This window comes from Lissotriton helveticus, chromosome 12 (assembly GCF_964261635.1).
Source record: "Lissotriton helveticus chromosome 12, aLisHel1.1, whole genome shotgun sequence".
Taxonomy (NCBI): Eukaryota; Metazoa; Chordata; class Amphibia; order Caudata; family Salamandridae; genus Lissotriton; species Lissotriton helveticus.
Window position 1 is genome coordinate 23,235,410 of NC_136073.1, and position 16,616 is coordinate 23,252,025.

At 50.5% G+C, this 16,616-nt stretch overlaps 1 protein-coding gene across 2 annotated transcripts in view; it reads left to right on the plus strand.

Annotated features, from left to right (window-relative positions):
* Positions 1-7,639, plus strand: part of TM6SF2 (transmembrane 6 superfamily member 2) — a 29,892-nt gene extending 22,253 nt beyond the window's left edge. For both annotated transcript variants that reach the window (XM_078670320.1, XM_078670319.1), the window contains exons 9-10: positions 5,254-5,373; positions 7,327-7,639. In XM_078670320.1, the coding sequence (XP_078526446.1) occupies positions 5,254-5,373; positions 7,327-7,533 (327 nt within the window). In that variant the 3' untranslated portion in view covers positions 7,534-7,639. The remainder of the gene's footprint in view (positions 1-5,253; positions 5,374-7,326) is intronic.
* The last annotated feature ends 8,977 nt before the right edge of the window (positions 7,640-16,616 follow it).

Genomic DNA, 16,616 nt, shown 5'->3' on the forward strand with positions numbered 1-16,616 from the left:
CAACCCACCAGAGTACTCAGTTCCAGATCCCTCTCCCTAGCAGCTTCCCAACGCATCCACCGGGCAAACAGCAGAGGTCACTGCCTCTTCCTGGACCTCAGAGCCGCACCTTCGCTCCAGCAGTTCAGGACGAACCAATGGCAACCGGCAGCGCGATCCAGCAGCATGATTGCGTCAACCAGACAGGAGGAGGCATCGCCATCATTCACAGGAACACCATCCGCATCACGACCAACACCGACGACACCATCGCACCCGCCGAACACCTGCACTTCCAGATCCACGTCAACCCCAGGACCACCCTCAGAGGCACCCTCATCTACAGAGCCCCGGGACCACGCACTCAATTCAGCGAGGACATCGCCGACTTCATCAGCCCGCTCGCCCTCCCCTCGGCCGACTACGTCCTCCTCGGGGACCTCAACTTCCACCTGGAGAACAACGACGACCGCAACACCACCACCCTGCTGGAAAACCTCGCAAACCTGGGACTCAAGCAGCTGGTGACCACCCCCACCCACCTCGCCGGACACACACTCGACGCCGTCTTCTCATCCAGCAAAGACATCGCCTTCAGCCACGCCACAGGACTCCACTGGACGGACCACAGCTGTGTCCACTTCACCTTCAGAAGAATGACAATCCACCACCACCAGCAACAGGTTGCCCGAATAAGCTGGAACAAGATCACAGCCGACCAGCTCGCCGCTTCCCTGAGTCAGCACCCTCCCGCCAGCTCAGCGAACCCCAGCCAGGCCGCTGACAACCTCACGAAGTGGATCAGCAACTGCGCGGACGAACTCGCCCCTTTGAGGACCCCGCCCAGCAGACCCGGCAGCAAGAAAGCCCCATGGTTCACAGACGAACTCAAGAGCTCCAAGAAGGACTGCCGAGCCCTCGAGAAAGTCTGGAGAAGGGAACCAACACCGGACAACATGACCACCCTCAAGCTCGCCACCCGGAAGCACCACCAACTGATCCGTGCCACCAAGAGAACTGCATTCCAGGACCGGCTGGACAACAACGCACACAACTCCAAGGAACTCTTCAACATCGTGAAAGAGCTCTCCAACCCCAGCGCCGGAAACAACGACATCACCCCATCGCAAGACCTCTGCAACTCCCTCGCCTCCTACTTCCACAACAAGATCACGGACATTCACAACAGCTTCAGCATTCAACCATCGCACACAACGACCGCAGCACCGCCGCCCACCACCACCCTCCGCGCCTGGACTCCGATCAGTACCGATTACACCGTCCGCATGATGAACTCCATCCACTCCGGATCTCCGACCGACCCCTGCCCTCACCACGTCTTCAACAAGGCCGACGCTGTCATCGCACCCCACCTGCGGGACATCATCAACACCTCCTTCGACACCGCCACCTTCCCGGAGGGCTGGAAGCACGCCGAGCTCAGCGCTCTACTAAAGAAACCCACTGCGGACCCCACCGAACTCAAGAATTACCGCCCTATCTCGCTCCTCCCGTTCCCAGCCAAAGTCATCGAGAAGACCGTCAACAAGCAGCTGGCCGCCTTCCTCGAGACGAATGGATCCCTCGACCCCTCACAGTCTGGCTTCCGTGCCAACCACAGCACCGAAACCGCCCTCATCGCTGCCACCGATGACATCCGAGCCCTGATGGACAACGGAGAAACAGCGGCCCTCATCCTCCTAGACCTCTCCGCGGCTTTCGACACTGTCTGCCACCGCACCCTAGTGCAGCGCCTCAGCAACATCGGAATTCAGGGGAAGGCACTGGAATGGATCGTCTCCTTCCTCGACGGAAGAACACAGAGAGTCCATCTACCACCGTACAAGTCAGAGGCCACCGGAGTCATCTGCGGCGTTCCTCAAGGATCCTCCCTGAGCCCCACCCTCTTCAACGTCTACATGAGCCCCCTCGCGACCATCGCACGCCAACACAACCTGAACATCATCTCCTACGCCGATGACACCCAGCTGATCCTCTCCCTGACCAACGACCCCGCCGCCGCCAGAGCCAACCTTCACGAAGGGATGAAAGATGTAGCCGAGTGGATGACGACCAGCCGCCTGAAACTGAACTCCGACAAGACGGAAGTTCTCATCCTGGGTTCCTCGCCCTCCGCCTGGGACGACTCCTGGTGGCCCCCCACCCTGGGCACCGCACCCACACCGACAGACCACGCACGCAACCTGGGCTTCATCCTAGACTCCTCCCTCTCCATGACCAGACAAGTCAACGCCGTCTCCTCGTCATGCTTCAACATCCTGCGCATGCTACGGAAGATCTTCCGGTGGATCCCCACCGAAACCAGAAAGACGGTCACCCAAGCCCTCGTCACCAGCCGACTGGACTACGGCAACGCCCTCTACGCCGGAACCACCGCCAAGCTCCAGAAGAGACTCCAGCAGATCCAGAACGCCTCAGCCAGACTCATCCTCGACATCCCCCGACGCAGCCACATCTCCGGACATCTGAGAGACCTGCACTGGCTCCCCGTCAACAAGAGAATCACCTTCCGTCTCCTCACCCACGCACACAAAGCCCTACACGATCAAGGCCCGAGCTACCTCAACAACCGCATCAACTTCTACACTCCCAAGCGCCACCTCCGATCAGCCAGTCACGCCCTCGCCGCCGTCCCCCGCATCCGAAGAACGACAACAGGAGGAAGGTCCTTCTCCTACCTGGCCGCCAAGACCTGGAACTCCCTCCCGACCGACCTGCGCCTGACCCAAGACCACCTCTCCTTCAGGAAGAAGCTCAAGACCTGGCTGTTCGAGCAGTAGCAGCACCCCCCCCTCCCAAGCGCCTTGAGACCCTCCGGGTGAGTAGTGCGCTCTACATATGTCCTTGATTGATTGATTGATTGATCCCACAGCGCCTCGAGACCCTCACGGATGAAGCAACCCCGGTTTACAAATCCTGATTGATTTAATTTGGGTGTTAGTACTGCAGGGGTGGAAATAGGTACCAAACACCCGGAACTGACTTCCGCAGCTTTTTTAGGTCTCGCCTGTCGATGCGCATGCGCATCGAGCTTGCGAGACTATTGGGGCTTAACCACTCTTTAACTAACTTGCAAGGAATCGTGGCGATTCCTTGCAGTGCCCGTGACTTTTAAGCTCAATGCGCATGCGCATTGAGCTTAAAAGCGCGTGCACATCAGTTCCCTCAGCCGCACTCCAGGCCCCTGCTGCTTTCACACCCTCTCCCCGCTCCGCCCCCTCCCCTGCCCGCCGTGTCGCATTTCTCCTCCCCCCCTCCCCTTATTTTTTTTTTTACCCGCTCCGCCCCCTCCCCTGCCCGCCGTGTCGCATTTCTTTTCTCCTCTTTGCTCCTCCCAGCAGTTCTCTGTCACCTTTCCTTCTCTCCTCCCTTGTCCACCTTTTCATTGTTTTTGCCCACCTCTCCTCCAGTTGAACTCTGTCACTAGCTCCTTTCAGCCCCTTCTCATTCCAGTGTTTTCGGGTCCCATCTCATGCTTGTTATAAAGGGGCTGCCAAAAGCGTACTTACTCCCCTCACGACGCTCCTCCCGCTCCGCCCCCTCCCCACTCTCTCTCCCAGCACACCTCCCCCTCCAGCATACAACACGAAATTCAGGCTCCGCCAGCTCGTCGATTTATTTTAGTACCAACCAATTGAAAAGTCGCCAAACATATGCTTTACTTGAAGTTTGAATTATTTTACTTAGCTTGGGGCTGACGATTATTTGACAGTGAGCGCGACACGCATGAAAGGGTCTCCTTGAAGGAAATTCAGTTTCTTCAACAGGCACTCTGCTCAGCACCCCACCCTTCCCACACACGTGACTGCTGCCTTCTTTTAAGCTACAAATGAAGCGTACTTACTAACACTCAAACCTTCCTGCCTGAACAATTACCTTAACCGGCATATTACACCAGGCTCCAGCACGTGTGACGTGTGGAGTTCAATCTCTTACCTAAATGTCATTTCAAAGTCACATCTGAAAAGAGCTTGCTTATAATGTATAATGGCGCTGACGCATGGCTGATATAGTTCACGTGATAAATAATGATAAACTTGTAACTTTCATTGTTTTACGCACAATTTCCGCAGGAGCATGATACAAATTAAAACGTAGGCACTCACCCACGCAACGCCACTCACCCACGCAACAACACTCACACATTCAACGCCACTCACCCACGCAACGCCACTCACTCAAAGCAACACCACTCACACACGCAACCCCACTCACCCACGCAACCCCACTCACACACGCAACCCCACTCACACATGCAACGCCACTCACACATGCAACGCCACTCACCCATGCAACGCCACTCACCCACGCAACGCCACTCACCCACGCAATAACACTCACACATGCAACGCCACTCACCCATGCAACGCCACTCACCCACGCAACGCCACTCACCCACGCAACAACACTCACACACGCAACGCCACTCACCCACGCAACGCCACTCACCCACGCAACGCCACTCACCCACGCAACGCCACTCACTCAAAGCCACTCACACCCACGCAGTGCCACTTTCACCCACACTGTACAGTGCACAATAGGTCTCGCAGTAGGAAAGTTGGAGCTATTGGTTATGTAAATGACAAAGCCCTTTATGTTTTTAACATGAAAACAAAAATAAAAGGCATTGTTATTTGCAATTGTAATAGCTCCAACTTTCCTACTGCGAGACCTATTGGCAACGCCAGTGCTTGTTTCTTATTGGTAAGACCTGTGGTCCTCAGTATTACTAATGAAGCCTGTGTTGTACTATTTGGAAGGCGGTGTCTTGAAACTGGCATCTTTTATGTTTCTTTAAGTTTATCTGCTAAGGCGCCTACACTTGTGGTACTTCTCCCATAGGAACAGGGCCTCCGACAGTAGGCATGGTACTTCCAGCCTGGTGTACAACGAGAAGGCAAATCCACTGTATACCAATGCCAGGTGTTTGGGGGAAAAACTGTGAAAATAATGCAAATTGTTTGTAAAAGTGTGCACAATGCTTTGTAAAATCTTGCAGGGCTCTTTGTAAAATTGTAGAGAAATACTTATGAAATATTGCAGACTTCTAACAGTAAAGATATGTAAATAAAAGGATACAAGGTTCTTTCTGTGAGTGTGCACACTTTATGTAAATTTACACAGCTGTATCTGGAAGTGCACAGAACTCTTGAGGGCAGACATGTTCTCGTGAGCTCGAAGGCACATTGCCAGCCTCCTAAGTTCTACATGGATGCTATGAGCCTCTCTGACTGTTTACTTCCCCCACAGATGCTGGTCTACATGTTCTATGCACTCCCTGTCTTCTGCCTCTGTCTGTACGGATTGGTCCAGCCCGGCTGCACTTGGATGCTCGACTGGACTCTGGTTCTTGCTGGGGCTATTGCACAGGTAAGCAGAGACCACTGAACCTGGGTGTTCACACCCCTGGTGCTGGTGGCCCCAGAACCTGACTGCTCCTGTGAGCTACAGGCACCAGCTTTGTGAGGTAGGTAGATCACATTTAATGGTACATGTGATGTCGCAGAGATCTAAAACCCATGGAGGTTACGTACTTGTACACTATCCGCTTTTTGTAATCTAACGTGTCTGAAGTAGTGACGGGTGCTGGCTGAATGCCTGAATGAATGGGCAGCATTAGACTGCCAGAACCCTTAACTTTCAGTGCTGATAACCGTAAAAATGTGCACTAATCTGAAATTTGCTTCGTATTTAATTGACGTAAATGTCCATTCAAAATCTTAAGCTCTTCTTTGACTTGTCTGTTTCTAGCCTTTTTTATCTATGTTTCCTTTACAATCCTTGGAAATTAAATTGCTCCTCTTTAGGACCCTGATTCTTATCCATTCCCCTTGCATCTTTCCACCAAATTCAGCCCAAGGGCACACATGCTTTGTATATAAGCAATAAAATCCAACATATATTTAGTGCTCCCCTGTCGAGCAGAAATAGTTCTTTAAGTTAAGGTTGCGGGTTGGAGATTCCAACTGGACTATACTTTTACAATGAAAATAGACCATGTACAAAACAAAAAAAATCTTAATATGATTAACATAATAAATAGAACAACAATTTGCACAAGAAAAGTAATGCCATAGGTCATGGTGCTGGTTGAGGAAAGCGATGGGGTAGCTGCTAAAGTTCACAAAATGCATTTATATGTTCAACTGTTGAAATATTCTTTTGTTAAGTTGAATTGTAGCTAGCTTTGAAATCACTATTTCATCACTTCTACATGTTTCGCTCCAGATTGCGCGCTGCCATGTGAACCTTCTTCAGGAGGCAACACATTCCATTTTACATGATTAGAATTTGTACTGTAACCTGTTGTTTTCTCTGCTTTCTATGTGAACGTTTTAAATGTGTCAAACCTGCAAATTAATGAGTTAAAATCAAAGAGGGCACTGTGATGATTCATCAACTTGATATGTTTTCTTGGACTAGGTTGTTGCATTTTAGAGCAACTGTACGTACAAATGTGCTGCATGTAGATGCCATAAATACATAACATTGCTACTAATTGTACAACATAGTTGAACTTCTGCAAGCCATTTCTAAATTTCTTTGCTTAAAATTAGTCCCCTTTGACAACACATTTATCTGTATTAGTGGTGAGAGTTGATACAAATAGTTTATGATGTTGTTTTCAAATGGATTCTTCAGATAAAAAGGTTTTGCCAGATGATCAGACCCCACTAGTCATGCTGTTTTGTTTGCTTGATGAACTGTGAGGGGGCCAGTTCACAAAGTCATTTATGAGACTTGGAAGTAATGCCCTTACAGGATTACTTTGTGTTCATAATTCTCATGGCCTCGTAGCATTTAAGCTATATCTAAACTAATGTTTCTGTTTTGGTGCCTTCCTTTTTAATGGTCACGCTTTCAACACACATGCAAACCATTTTCATGCTTGTCTCTAGTCTAAACTATGGGACCAATTTACAAAGACATTTTATGAGTATGTGAAGTAAAACTACAGGAGTGCTATGTCATGTACTCGTATATGGCTTTGCAAATTGTCCCCTGTAAACTCTTTGTAGTATCCAGGTCTACACCATCTTGCATGGTCCTTATAATCCAGTGCCCTCGTTGCAATTGTAGAATGTCTCCTGAACTAGCTAATAGCAAGCTCCCTGCTCTAGTTACTTATCTGCTACATTCAGCCTCTTTAGTAATACAACTAACGTATATTACACTTTGTTTAGTCTTGCTCAAAGAAAACACAGAGCCACTTCTCACTACAAGCTCCTAGTTAATCTGCAGCTTTGAAGTATACTCTGTTTTGCTTCCACCAGGCATCTGTAAATATGTATTGTTAATTTGCTTCTAATTCTGTATTTTTAGGCCCAATTTTCACATGTCGGTGCTTCTTTACATCGACGCACCCCCTACACGTACCGCGTTCCTGCTGAAACCTGGTGGCTGTTCCTTATCTCCAACGCCCTATACGCACTCGGCCCACATCTCCTGGCCTACCGCTGTCTCCGCAATCCAGGGTTCTTCGTCAGCACCGCGCCAGGTGTGCAGGACAATGACAAAAAACAAAAATGAAGCAGGGTATCGGAGGTGACGAAGAGATAAAAAAGCGAAATGAGAACAATTGCCGGCAGTCAAGTTCCATCCCGGTCTTGAATGTTTATAAACCGGTCTTGGTATTGAATATTTCAGCCCTGGTGTGTTATTCCTGTGTTTCAAGTGTCAAAAGTCTGTTTTTGTAAAAAACAATATATACCCTTAAAAAAAAAAAAACTATCTTGAAATTTTTTCCCCAATATTTCAGTTTCTTTTATTCAAAGTTTCTTGCTTGTCTACTTGATGATTCTGTTTCTTTGCTTAGTTACATATGAGGCTGAAAAACTGCATTGAACACTTGTGCAACTATTCAACTACGACTCAGAATTGGATTGGTAACATAAACCCAACCGGAGTTTGGTCTCCAGGGCCCTGGTGAAGAAGGAAGAACTGATGGTCGGTTCCAACTCTGGCCTTTCGTGCAGAATCTGAAACTAGCTGCTGCCCACCGACTTCACGTTCATCCACCCAGGCCCTCTTCCCAATCATCATCATAGTTGCAGCGCCCTCCATGCTGCCATTTGTGGAACCCACCATAGAATCCTTGAACATTGCCCAGTACACCGCTGCCTTACCTGGTCACCAATCAGAGGAAATTGGACCACTTCACCCTTGCACTTAATCCCTCAATTATTTTTGACTCACTATTGGAAGTCAACCCAGATCTGTTTCAATAGCACACGTCACTACTCCCTGAGGGCTGGAAACGTGCAGAAGTCCACGTCCCACTAAAGGAACCATTGGCAAACACCAGCAAACTCAACTGCTACCACCTGATCTCTCTGTTCCCGTTCCTGGCCAAAGTATTAGAAAAAGCCGTCAACCAGCAACTTTCCTCACATCCAATATGGAACCTCCTACCGACTCCTCCTAATCCGTATTCCGCAGCAACCACACCACCGAGACCGCCACTGTTGCGGCATCATCTGAGCCCTACTCGACAGAAGAGAGACCGTGGCTCTGATCCTCCTAGACTTCTCGGGCACCATCGATATGGTCTTCCACCACACACACTCATCCCAAGGCTGCTCAACATGGGCATCCAAGGAGCCGCTCTCAGGTGGATCACCTCTTTCCTCACCGGAAGAATGCAAAACGTCTGTCCACCCTTCATCTCCAAACCCACAGAAATAATCTGTGGAGTACCCCCAGGATCCTCATTCAGCCCCACCCTCTTCAACACTTATCAGACCTCTGGCCAACATTGTCAAAACCCACGGACTCAAAATCCTATCCTACGCCGTCAACACACAAGTTATCTGCTTTCTGTCCCAAGACACCCACAAGACCAGTTTTCACAACTGCATGACCAACGTCGCAAACTGGATGAAGGACAACTGCCTGAAGCTCACCACGGGCAAGACAGAAGTACTGATCTTAGGAAACAAAAGCTCCCCATGGGACGCATCCTGTCGGCTCTCAGAACTAGGACCACTGACCACGCTAAGAACCTAGGTATCCTTCTGGACAACAAGCCAGCCATGATGACTCCGGTCTACTCCGTCTCCTCCTCCTGCTTCTTCATCCTCTACTTGCTTTGTAAGATATTCGAAAGGTTACCGCAAAGCTTAAGACGCACCATCACCCAGGCCCTCGTCTCCAGCCGACTGGATTATGGCAACGCTCTCTACGCAGCTCACCTCCTCTGACTACAGAACACAGCAGCGAGACTCGTCCTGGAACTCCCTAGGTGGATCCCTGTACAGAAAGGATGCCAGTTCAAGCTCCTGACCTACGCATAAAAGGCCCTAAGCAACTGCGGACCCGCCTACTTGAACCACCGCCTGAACTTCGATCAGCCAATCAGACACCTCCGCTCCACTTCTCACTCTCCAACTCTCTAAACCTCAATTTCTGCATCCGACTCAGCAGATGCAGGAGTTGCTCCTTCTACCCAGCAGTGCAGACATGGAGCGTGCTACCCTTTCATCTTTTTTTTTTTTTTTTGGAGGTTTTTTTGGGAGTTTTTATATAGCGCGAACTAGAACCGAACCGAATCAGTTATCAGAGCACTTTACATAGCACCAGTTACGTTACATGAGGACACCCTTTCATTTTAGGCACGGGGGAGATTAAGTGATTTGCCCAGAATCACAGGGGTTTTTTGGCGTCGTTACCGAGACTCGAACCAAGTTCCCTAGGTCCGAGGTCGAGCGCCCTAGCCGTTAGGCCAACCCCTCTTCCCCCGAACCTCCCCATCCATTCCAGAGTTCTGAAAGTCCCTGAAGACCTGGCTATTCGGCTAATCAGCTGGAACCTGCCAGTGCCTGTATAACCCTCACGGGTGACAAGAAGTGCTCTACAATCTGTGTTCTTTTTCAGGAGTATTGCTTTAACTGTTTGGGTTGGAGAGGGAGGCTGCCCTCAGCCCACTGAATCTGTGGGACCGTGCTTGACTTACTATGCCTGGATTCATACATGCCAACCCTCCCGATTCAGGCGGGAGACTACACGGCATCTGTCGACAGGCACTGGGCATCTGTCGGCAGGCACTGGTCTTGTGTGCACTGCCAATAAACTGCTCCTGCAGGCCAGTGCATAATGTTTTTGTCACACTCTCTCTGTTTGCCATAGTTCTTGCATCTCATTTCCTGACCGGTAAAGGAAAAAAAACAGATTTACTGATATCAGACCAATAGAAGTCAATGGGGTAAATACATTCTCCCGATTTATTAAAAAAAACAAAAAACAACCCACCCTCTTTCCTCATCTAAAATGTTGGCATGTATGCGGATTATATTCTCAAGGCCGAGCCGCGTGCAGGGTTGGGGCATCGAATGCAGATGGCACCCGCTGTGCTGAGGCTCCAGCTTCCAGTTGGCGAAGGCACAGGGACACCCCAAACAAAAGGCCCACGTGACGGCCCTGGTTTCCGCGTCAACAGCTTTTGTGAATAAACAGCCCTTTTCAGAGCCAACTTTCAATCCCTGGTACTTCTGACCCCCCACGTCATCTCTGTGAGATGAATGAAAGGCCTGGTTGTGTCATTCATTCAGGTGCACTCAGGGGGGTTCAGCACGTTGCATGCTCAGAGTGCCCGTGTGCCGCGGTGCCAAGGCCGAAAGAGAAAGGCGTAGAATATTCATAGATCTATGTTTATTTCTGTACCCAAACTCTATGAAATGCTGGGCCTTTTCCTCTCTCACTTGATGGTTGGGGGGGTTAGTAAGCCCTCTGATTGTAATTCCTCCTCCTTTCAGGCGCTGTGAAACAGCAGGAAATGGTTAGAAGGAGCTATAACAGACCAGCACTGGCCAAGCAAATAGGCCTCGCCTATGCAAGAGTTATTGGCTTTGGCAATGTGTTTTAGCCATGTTGTACTCCAATGTGGCTGCTGTGCAGTGTGGCTAAAAGTTATTGGTGTGGAGTGTCCTAGAGTGAAGTTTTTGGAGAAGTGGTGTAGGGCGTACAGTGTAATAGAGTGGTGTAGGGGGCGTACAGTGTTCTGGAGCAGGGTGCAGTGGTGTAGAGTGCAGTGACATAGAGTTTTGTACAGTGGCATAGGATGGAGTGGGGTACATAGGACTGGGTGGAGTGGGATGGATTGGAGAGAGGCAGATTGGGGTGGAGTGGGGTGGATTGGATTGGAGTGGGGTGGATTGGAGTGGGGTGGATTGGAGTGGGGTGGGGTGGATTGGAGTGGGGTGGGGTGGATTGGAGTGGGGTGGATTGGAGTGGGGTGGGGTGGGTTGGAGTGGGGTGGGTTGGAGTGGGGTGGGGTGGATTGGAGTGGGGTGGATTGGAGTGGGGTGGATTGGAGTGGGGTGGATTGGAGTGGGGTGGATAGGATTAGGGTGGATAGGATTAGGGTGGATTTGAGTAGAGTAGAGTGGATTGGCATTGGAGTGGACTGTGGTAGTTTAGATTGGAGTTGGGTGGCTTTTGGTGGATTTGATGATTAGGTTGGAGAGGGAGTGGACTGGAGTAGGTAGAGTGGGGTGGATTGAATTGGGGTAGATTGGTTTGAGGTGGATTGGATAGGGTTAGTAGGGTGGCTTGGAATGGGGCTTGGATTTGAGTAGATTGGAATGTAGTGGCATGGAATTGCTAGGAGTGGGGTGGATTGAATTGGGGTGGGTGGACTGGATTGGGGTGGGGTGAATTGTAATGGGTTGGATTAAATATGAGTGGCATTTGATGGGGTGGGTTGGGTGGGGTGGATTGGAGGTGGGATTGGATGGATCGGACTGGGGTGGATTGGATTGGGTTGGTTTGGCTTAAGATGGATTGGGGTGGATGGAATTGTAGTGGGGTGGATTGGTGTAGAACAGGGTGGATTGACTGGGGTGGATGGGATTGGAGTGCGATGGATTGGGGTGTATTGTAGTGGCTTGGATTGGTATGGGGTGGATTAGAGTAGAACGGATTGGAGTGGGGCAGAATAGATTGATATGGATTGGAGTTGGGTGGAACGGACTGGGTTGGATTGGAGTAGGTGGAATGGGGTAGATTGGGATCAAATGGGGTCAATTGGATTGGGGTGGATTGCATTGTATTAGGGTGGATTGGAGTGGGGCGGATTGGGGTGGGGTTGATTGGTCTGGGGTGGAGTGGGGGGATTGTATGGGTGGATCGGATTGGGATGGACTGGAGTGGGATGGATTGGACATGGGTGGATTGGAGTGGGTGGATTGGGGTTGAATGAGGTAGATTGGATTAGGGTGGATTAGATTGGTATGGGGTGGATTGGTGTAGGGTGGTTTGGAATGGAGTGTATTGGCTTGGGGTAGGGTGGGTGGTATTGGGATAGATTGGATTGGAGTGTAATGGGGTGGATTGGATTTGAGTGGGTTGGGTTGTGGATGGAATTGGGGTGGGGTGGGGTGGGTTTGAGTACTTGAATGGGGGTGGATTTTATTGGTATAGGTTGAGGTGGATTTGGGTGGGGGATTGGTGTAGGGTGGGGTGGATTGGGTTTGTGTATTGTGGGGTGGATTGGATCAGTATACAATAGGGTGGATTGGAGTATGGTGGAATGGATTTGTGTAGGGTGAGGGGGTGGATTGGGGTGGGATGGGTGGAAATTGGGTGTGGTGGATTGTATTGGGTGGGGTGGATTGTATTGGTATAGGATGGGGTGGTTTACATTGGGGTGGGTTGCTTTGGATTGGTGTACCGTGGATTGGATTGGGCTGGGATAGCTTGGGGTTCATTATATTATGGTGAATTGTATTGGAGGGGCTTGGATTGGGGTAGGGTGCATATGCTTGGAGTGGGGTGGCTGGAAGTGGATGGGATTGAGGTGGATTGAATTGGGATGGGTGCATTGGATTGGGGTGGGAGATTGGTGTGGGGTGGATTGGAGCAGATTGGATTTGATTGGGGATTTGTGTAGTGTGGGGTGGTTTGCATTGGTGCGGGTTGATTTGGGTGGATTGGATTGGTGTAGTGTGGGGTGGCTTGCATTGGTGCGGGGTGGATTGGGGTGGGGTGAATTGGATTGGTCTAGAGTGGGGTGGATTGCTTTGTCATTGGTGTATTGTGGGATGGAGTGGGGTGGATTGGATCAGAGTACAGTAGGGTGGATTGGAGTATGGTGGAATGGATTTGTGTAGGGTGAGGGGGTGGATTGGGGTGGGATGGGTGGAAATTGGGTGTGGTGGATTGTATTGGGTGGGGTGGATTGTATTAGTATAGGGTGGGGTGGTTTGCATTAAGGTGGGTTGCTTTGGATTGGTGTACCATGGATTGGATAGGGCTGGGATAGATTGGGGTGTAGGGGAGTGGGGTGGATTATATTATGGTGAATTGTATTGGAGTGGCTTGGATTGGAGTAGGGTGCCATATGCTTGGAGTGGGGTCATTGAGTGGATTGGATTGGGGTGAAATGGAATGGGGTGGATTGGAGTTGGTTGGATTGAGTGGGTGGAATTGGGATGGGGCGGATTGTATTGGTATAGGGTGGGGAGGTTTGCATTGGGGCGGATTGCTTTGGATTGATGTACCGTGGGATGGATTGGACTGGGGTGGATTGGAGTGGCTTGGATTGGGGTAGGGTGCAACATTCTTGGAGTGGAGTCATTGAAGGGGATTGGATTGACGAGGGGTGGATTGGGGTGGGGGATTGGTGTAGGGGTGGGCAGATTGTATTGGAGTAGGGTGGATTGGAGTGGAATGGATTGGTGTAGGGTGAGTGGGGTGGATTGGGATGGGTGGAAATTGGGTGGGGTGGATTATATTATGGTGAATTGTATTGGAATGGCTTGGATTGGGGTAGGTGCAATATGCTTGGAGTGGGGTCATTGATTGGATTGGGGTGAAATGGAATGGGGTGGATTGGAGTTTGTTGGATTGAGTGGGTGGATTAGGGATTGGGTGGGTTGGTGGGGTGGATTGGAGTGCTGGATTCGGTGGGGTGGATTGTATTCGTATAGGGTGGGGTGGTTTGCATTGGGATGAATTGTTTTGGATTGATGTACCTTGGGATGGATTGTTGTGGCTGGGATTGGGGTATGGTGCAGTATGCTTGGAGTGGGGTTATTGAAGGGGATTGGATTTGGGAGGGGTGGATTGGGATGGGGATTGGTGTAGGGTGGTAGATTGTATTTGAGTGGGGTAGATATGAGTAGGGTGGATTTGAGTAGGGTGGACTGGGTGGAGTGGATTGGACTAGATTGGTATGGATTGGAGTGGGCTGGACTGGGTTGGTATGGGTGGGTGTGATTGGAGGATTGGAATGGGATGTATTGAGGTGGATTGGATTTGGGCGGATTGTATTAGAGTGAAATGAACTAGGGTGGACTGGGATGGATTGCATTGGGTTGGATTGAGTGGATGGAATTGGGGTGGGGTGGATTGGGGTGTTGGATTGGGTAGGGTGGATTGTATTGGTATAGGGTGTGGTGGATTGGGGTGGGGGTTGGTGTAGGGTCGGATGGATTTGATTGGTGTAAGGGGGGTTGGAGCGGGGTGGAATGGATTGGTGTTGGGTGAGTGGGGTGGACTGGAGTAGGGTGGACTGGGTGGGGTGGACTGGATTAGATTGGTGTGGATTGGGGTGGACTGGATTGGAATGGATGAGTGTGATTGGGGGATTGGAAGGGGTGGATTGGATTGGAGTGAAATGGAATGGGGTGGTTTAGAGTTGGTGGAATTGGGATAGGGTTGATTAGTGTTGTGGATTGGAGTGCTGGATTTGGTGGGGTAGATTGTATTGGTATAGGGTGGGGCGGATTGCATTGGGGTGGATTGGATTGGTCTGTGGTAGGGTGAATTGGATTAGTGTATTGTGGGGTGGATTGGGGTGGGTTTGGTTTGACTATGGTGGCTTGAAGTGGGATGGATTGGGGTGGGGGAATTGGTGGAGTAGGGTGGGATTGATTGGTGTGGAGTAGGGTCGATTGGGGTGGAGTGGATTGGTGTAGGGTGAGTGGGATGTATTGGGGTGGGGTGGAGTGGATTGAGTGGGTGGAAATTGGGTGGATTGGGTGGGGTGGATTGCATTGGGTGGTGTGGTTTGTATTGGGGTGGATTGCTGTGGATTGCTGTGGATTGGTGTATTGTGGGATGGATTGGACTGTGGTAGATTAGTCTGGACTGGCGTAGATTTGAGTCAGATGGATTGTGTGTTGTAAATTGGGGTGGATTGGATTATGGTGGATGTTATTGGAGTGGCTTGGATTGGGGTAGGGTACATATGCTTGGAGTGGGGTGTATTGAAGTGGATGGGATTGGGGTGGATTGAATTGAGCTGGGTGGATTGGAGGGGGTGGATTGGAGCGGATTGAATTTGAATGGGCATGCGGAATTGGTGTAGTGTGGGGTGGCTTGCATTGGTGCAGGGTGGATTGGGTTGGGGTGGATTGGATTCCATTGGGTGGGGGATTGGTGGAGTGTGGTGTGGATTGGAGTGGGGTGAATTGGAGTGGATTGGATTTGAGTGGGTGGGGGATTGGTGTAGTGTGGGGTGTATTGGAGTGAGGTGGGTGGAGCGGATTGGATTCGATTGGGTGGGGGATTAGTGTAGTGTGGGGTGGCTTGCATTGGTGCGGGGTGGATTGGGGTGGGGTGAATTGGAGGGGATTTGATTGGGTGGGTGGGGGTTTGGTGTAGTGTGGGGTGGATTGGAGCAGATTGGATTTCATTGGGTGGGAGATTGGTGTAGGGTGTGGTAGATTGGAGTGGGTGGATTCGATTGGGTGGGGATTGGTGTAGTGTGGGGTGGCTTGCATTGGTGTGGCGTGGGATGGGGTGGATTGGATTGGTCTGGGGTGGATAGCTTTGTATTGTGGGATGGAGTGGGGTGGATTGGATCAGCGTACAGTAGGGTGGATTGGAGTGTGATGGAATGGATTTGTCTAGGGTTTGCGGGGTCGATTGGGATGGGTGGAAATAGGGTGGGGTGGATTGTATTGGTGGGGTGGATTGTATTGGTATAGGGTGGGGTGAGTTGCGTTAGGGTGGGTTGCTTTGGATTGGTGTACCGTGGATTGGGCTAGGATAGATTGGGGTGTAGGGGAGTGAGGTGGATTATATTCTGATTGATTGTATTGGAGTGGCTTGTATTGGAGTAGGGTGCAATATGCTTGGAGTGGGATCATTGAGTGGATTGGATTGGGGTGAAATGGAATGGGGTGGATTGGAGTTGGTTGGATTGAGTGGGTGGAATTGGGATGGGGCGGATTGTATTGGTATAGGGTGGGGAGGTTTGCATTGGGGCGGATTGCTTTGGATTGATGTACCGTGGGATGGATTGGACTGGGGTGGATTGGAGTGGCTTGGATTGGGGTAGGGTGCAACATGCTTGGAGTGGGGTCATTGAAGGAGGTTGGATTGGGGAGGGGTGGAGTGGGGTGAGGGATTGTTGTAAGGTGGGCAGATTGTATTGGAGTAGGGTGGATTAGAGTGGAATGGATTGATGTAGGGTGAGTGGGGTGGATTGGGATGGGTGGAAATTGGGTGGGGTGGATTGTATTGGTATAGGGTGGGGTGGATGATATTATGGTGAATTGTATTGTATTTGAATGGCTTGGATTGGGGTAGGGTGCAATATGCTTGGAGTGGGGTCATTGAGTGGATTTGGGTGAAATGGAATGGGGTGGATTGGAGTTGGTTGGATTGAG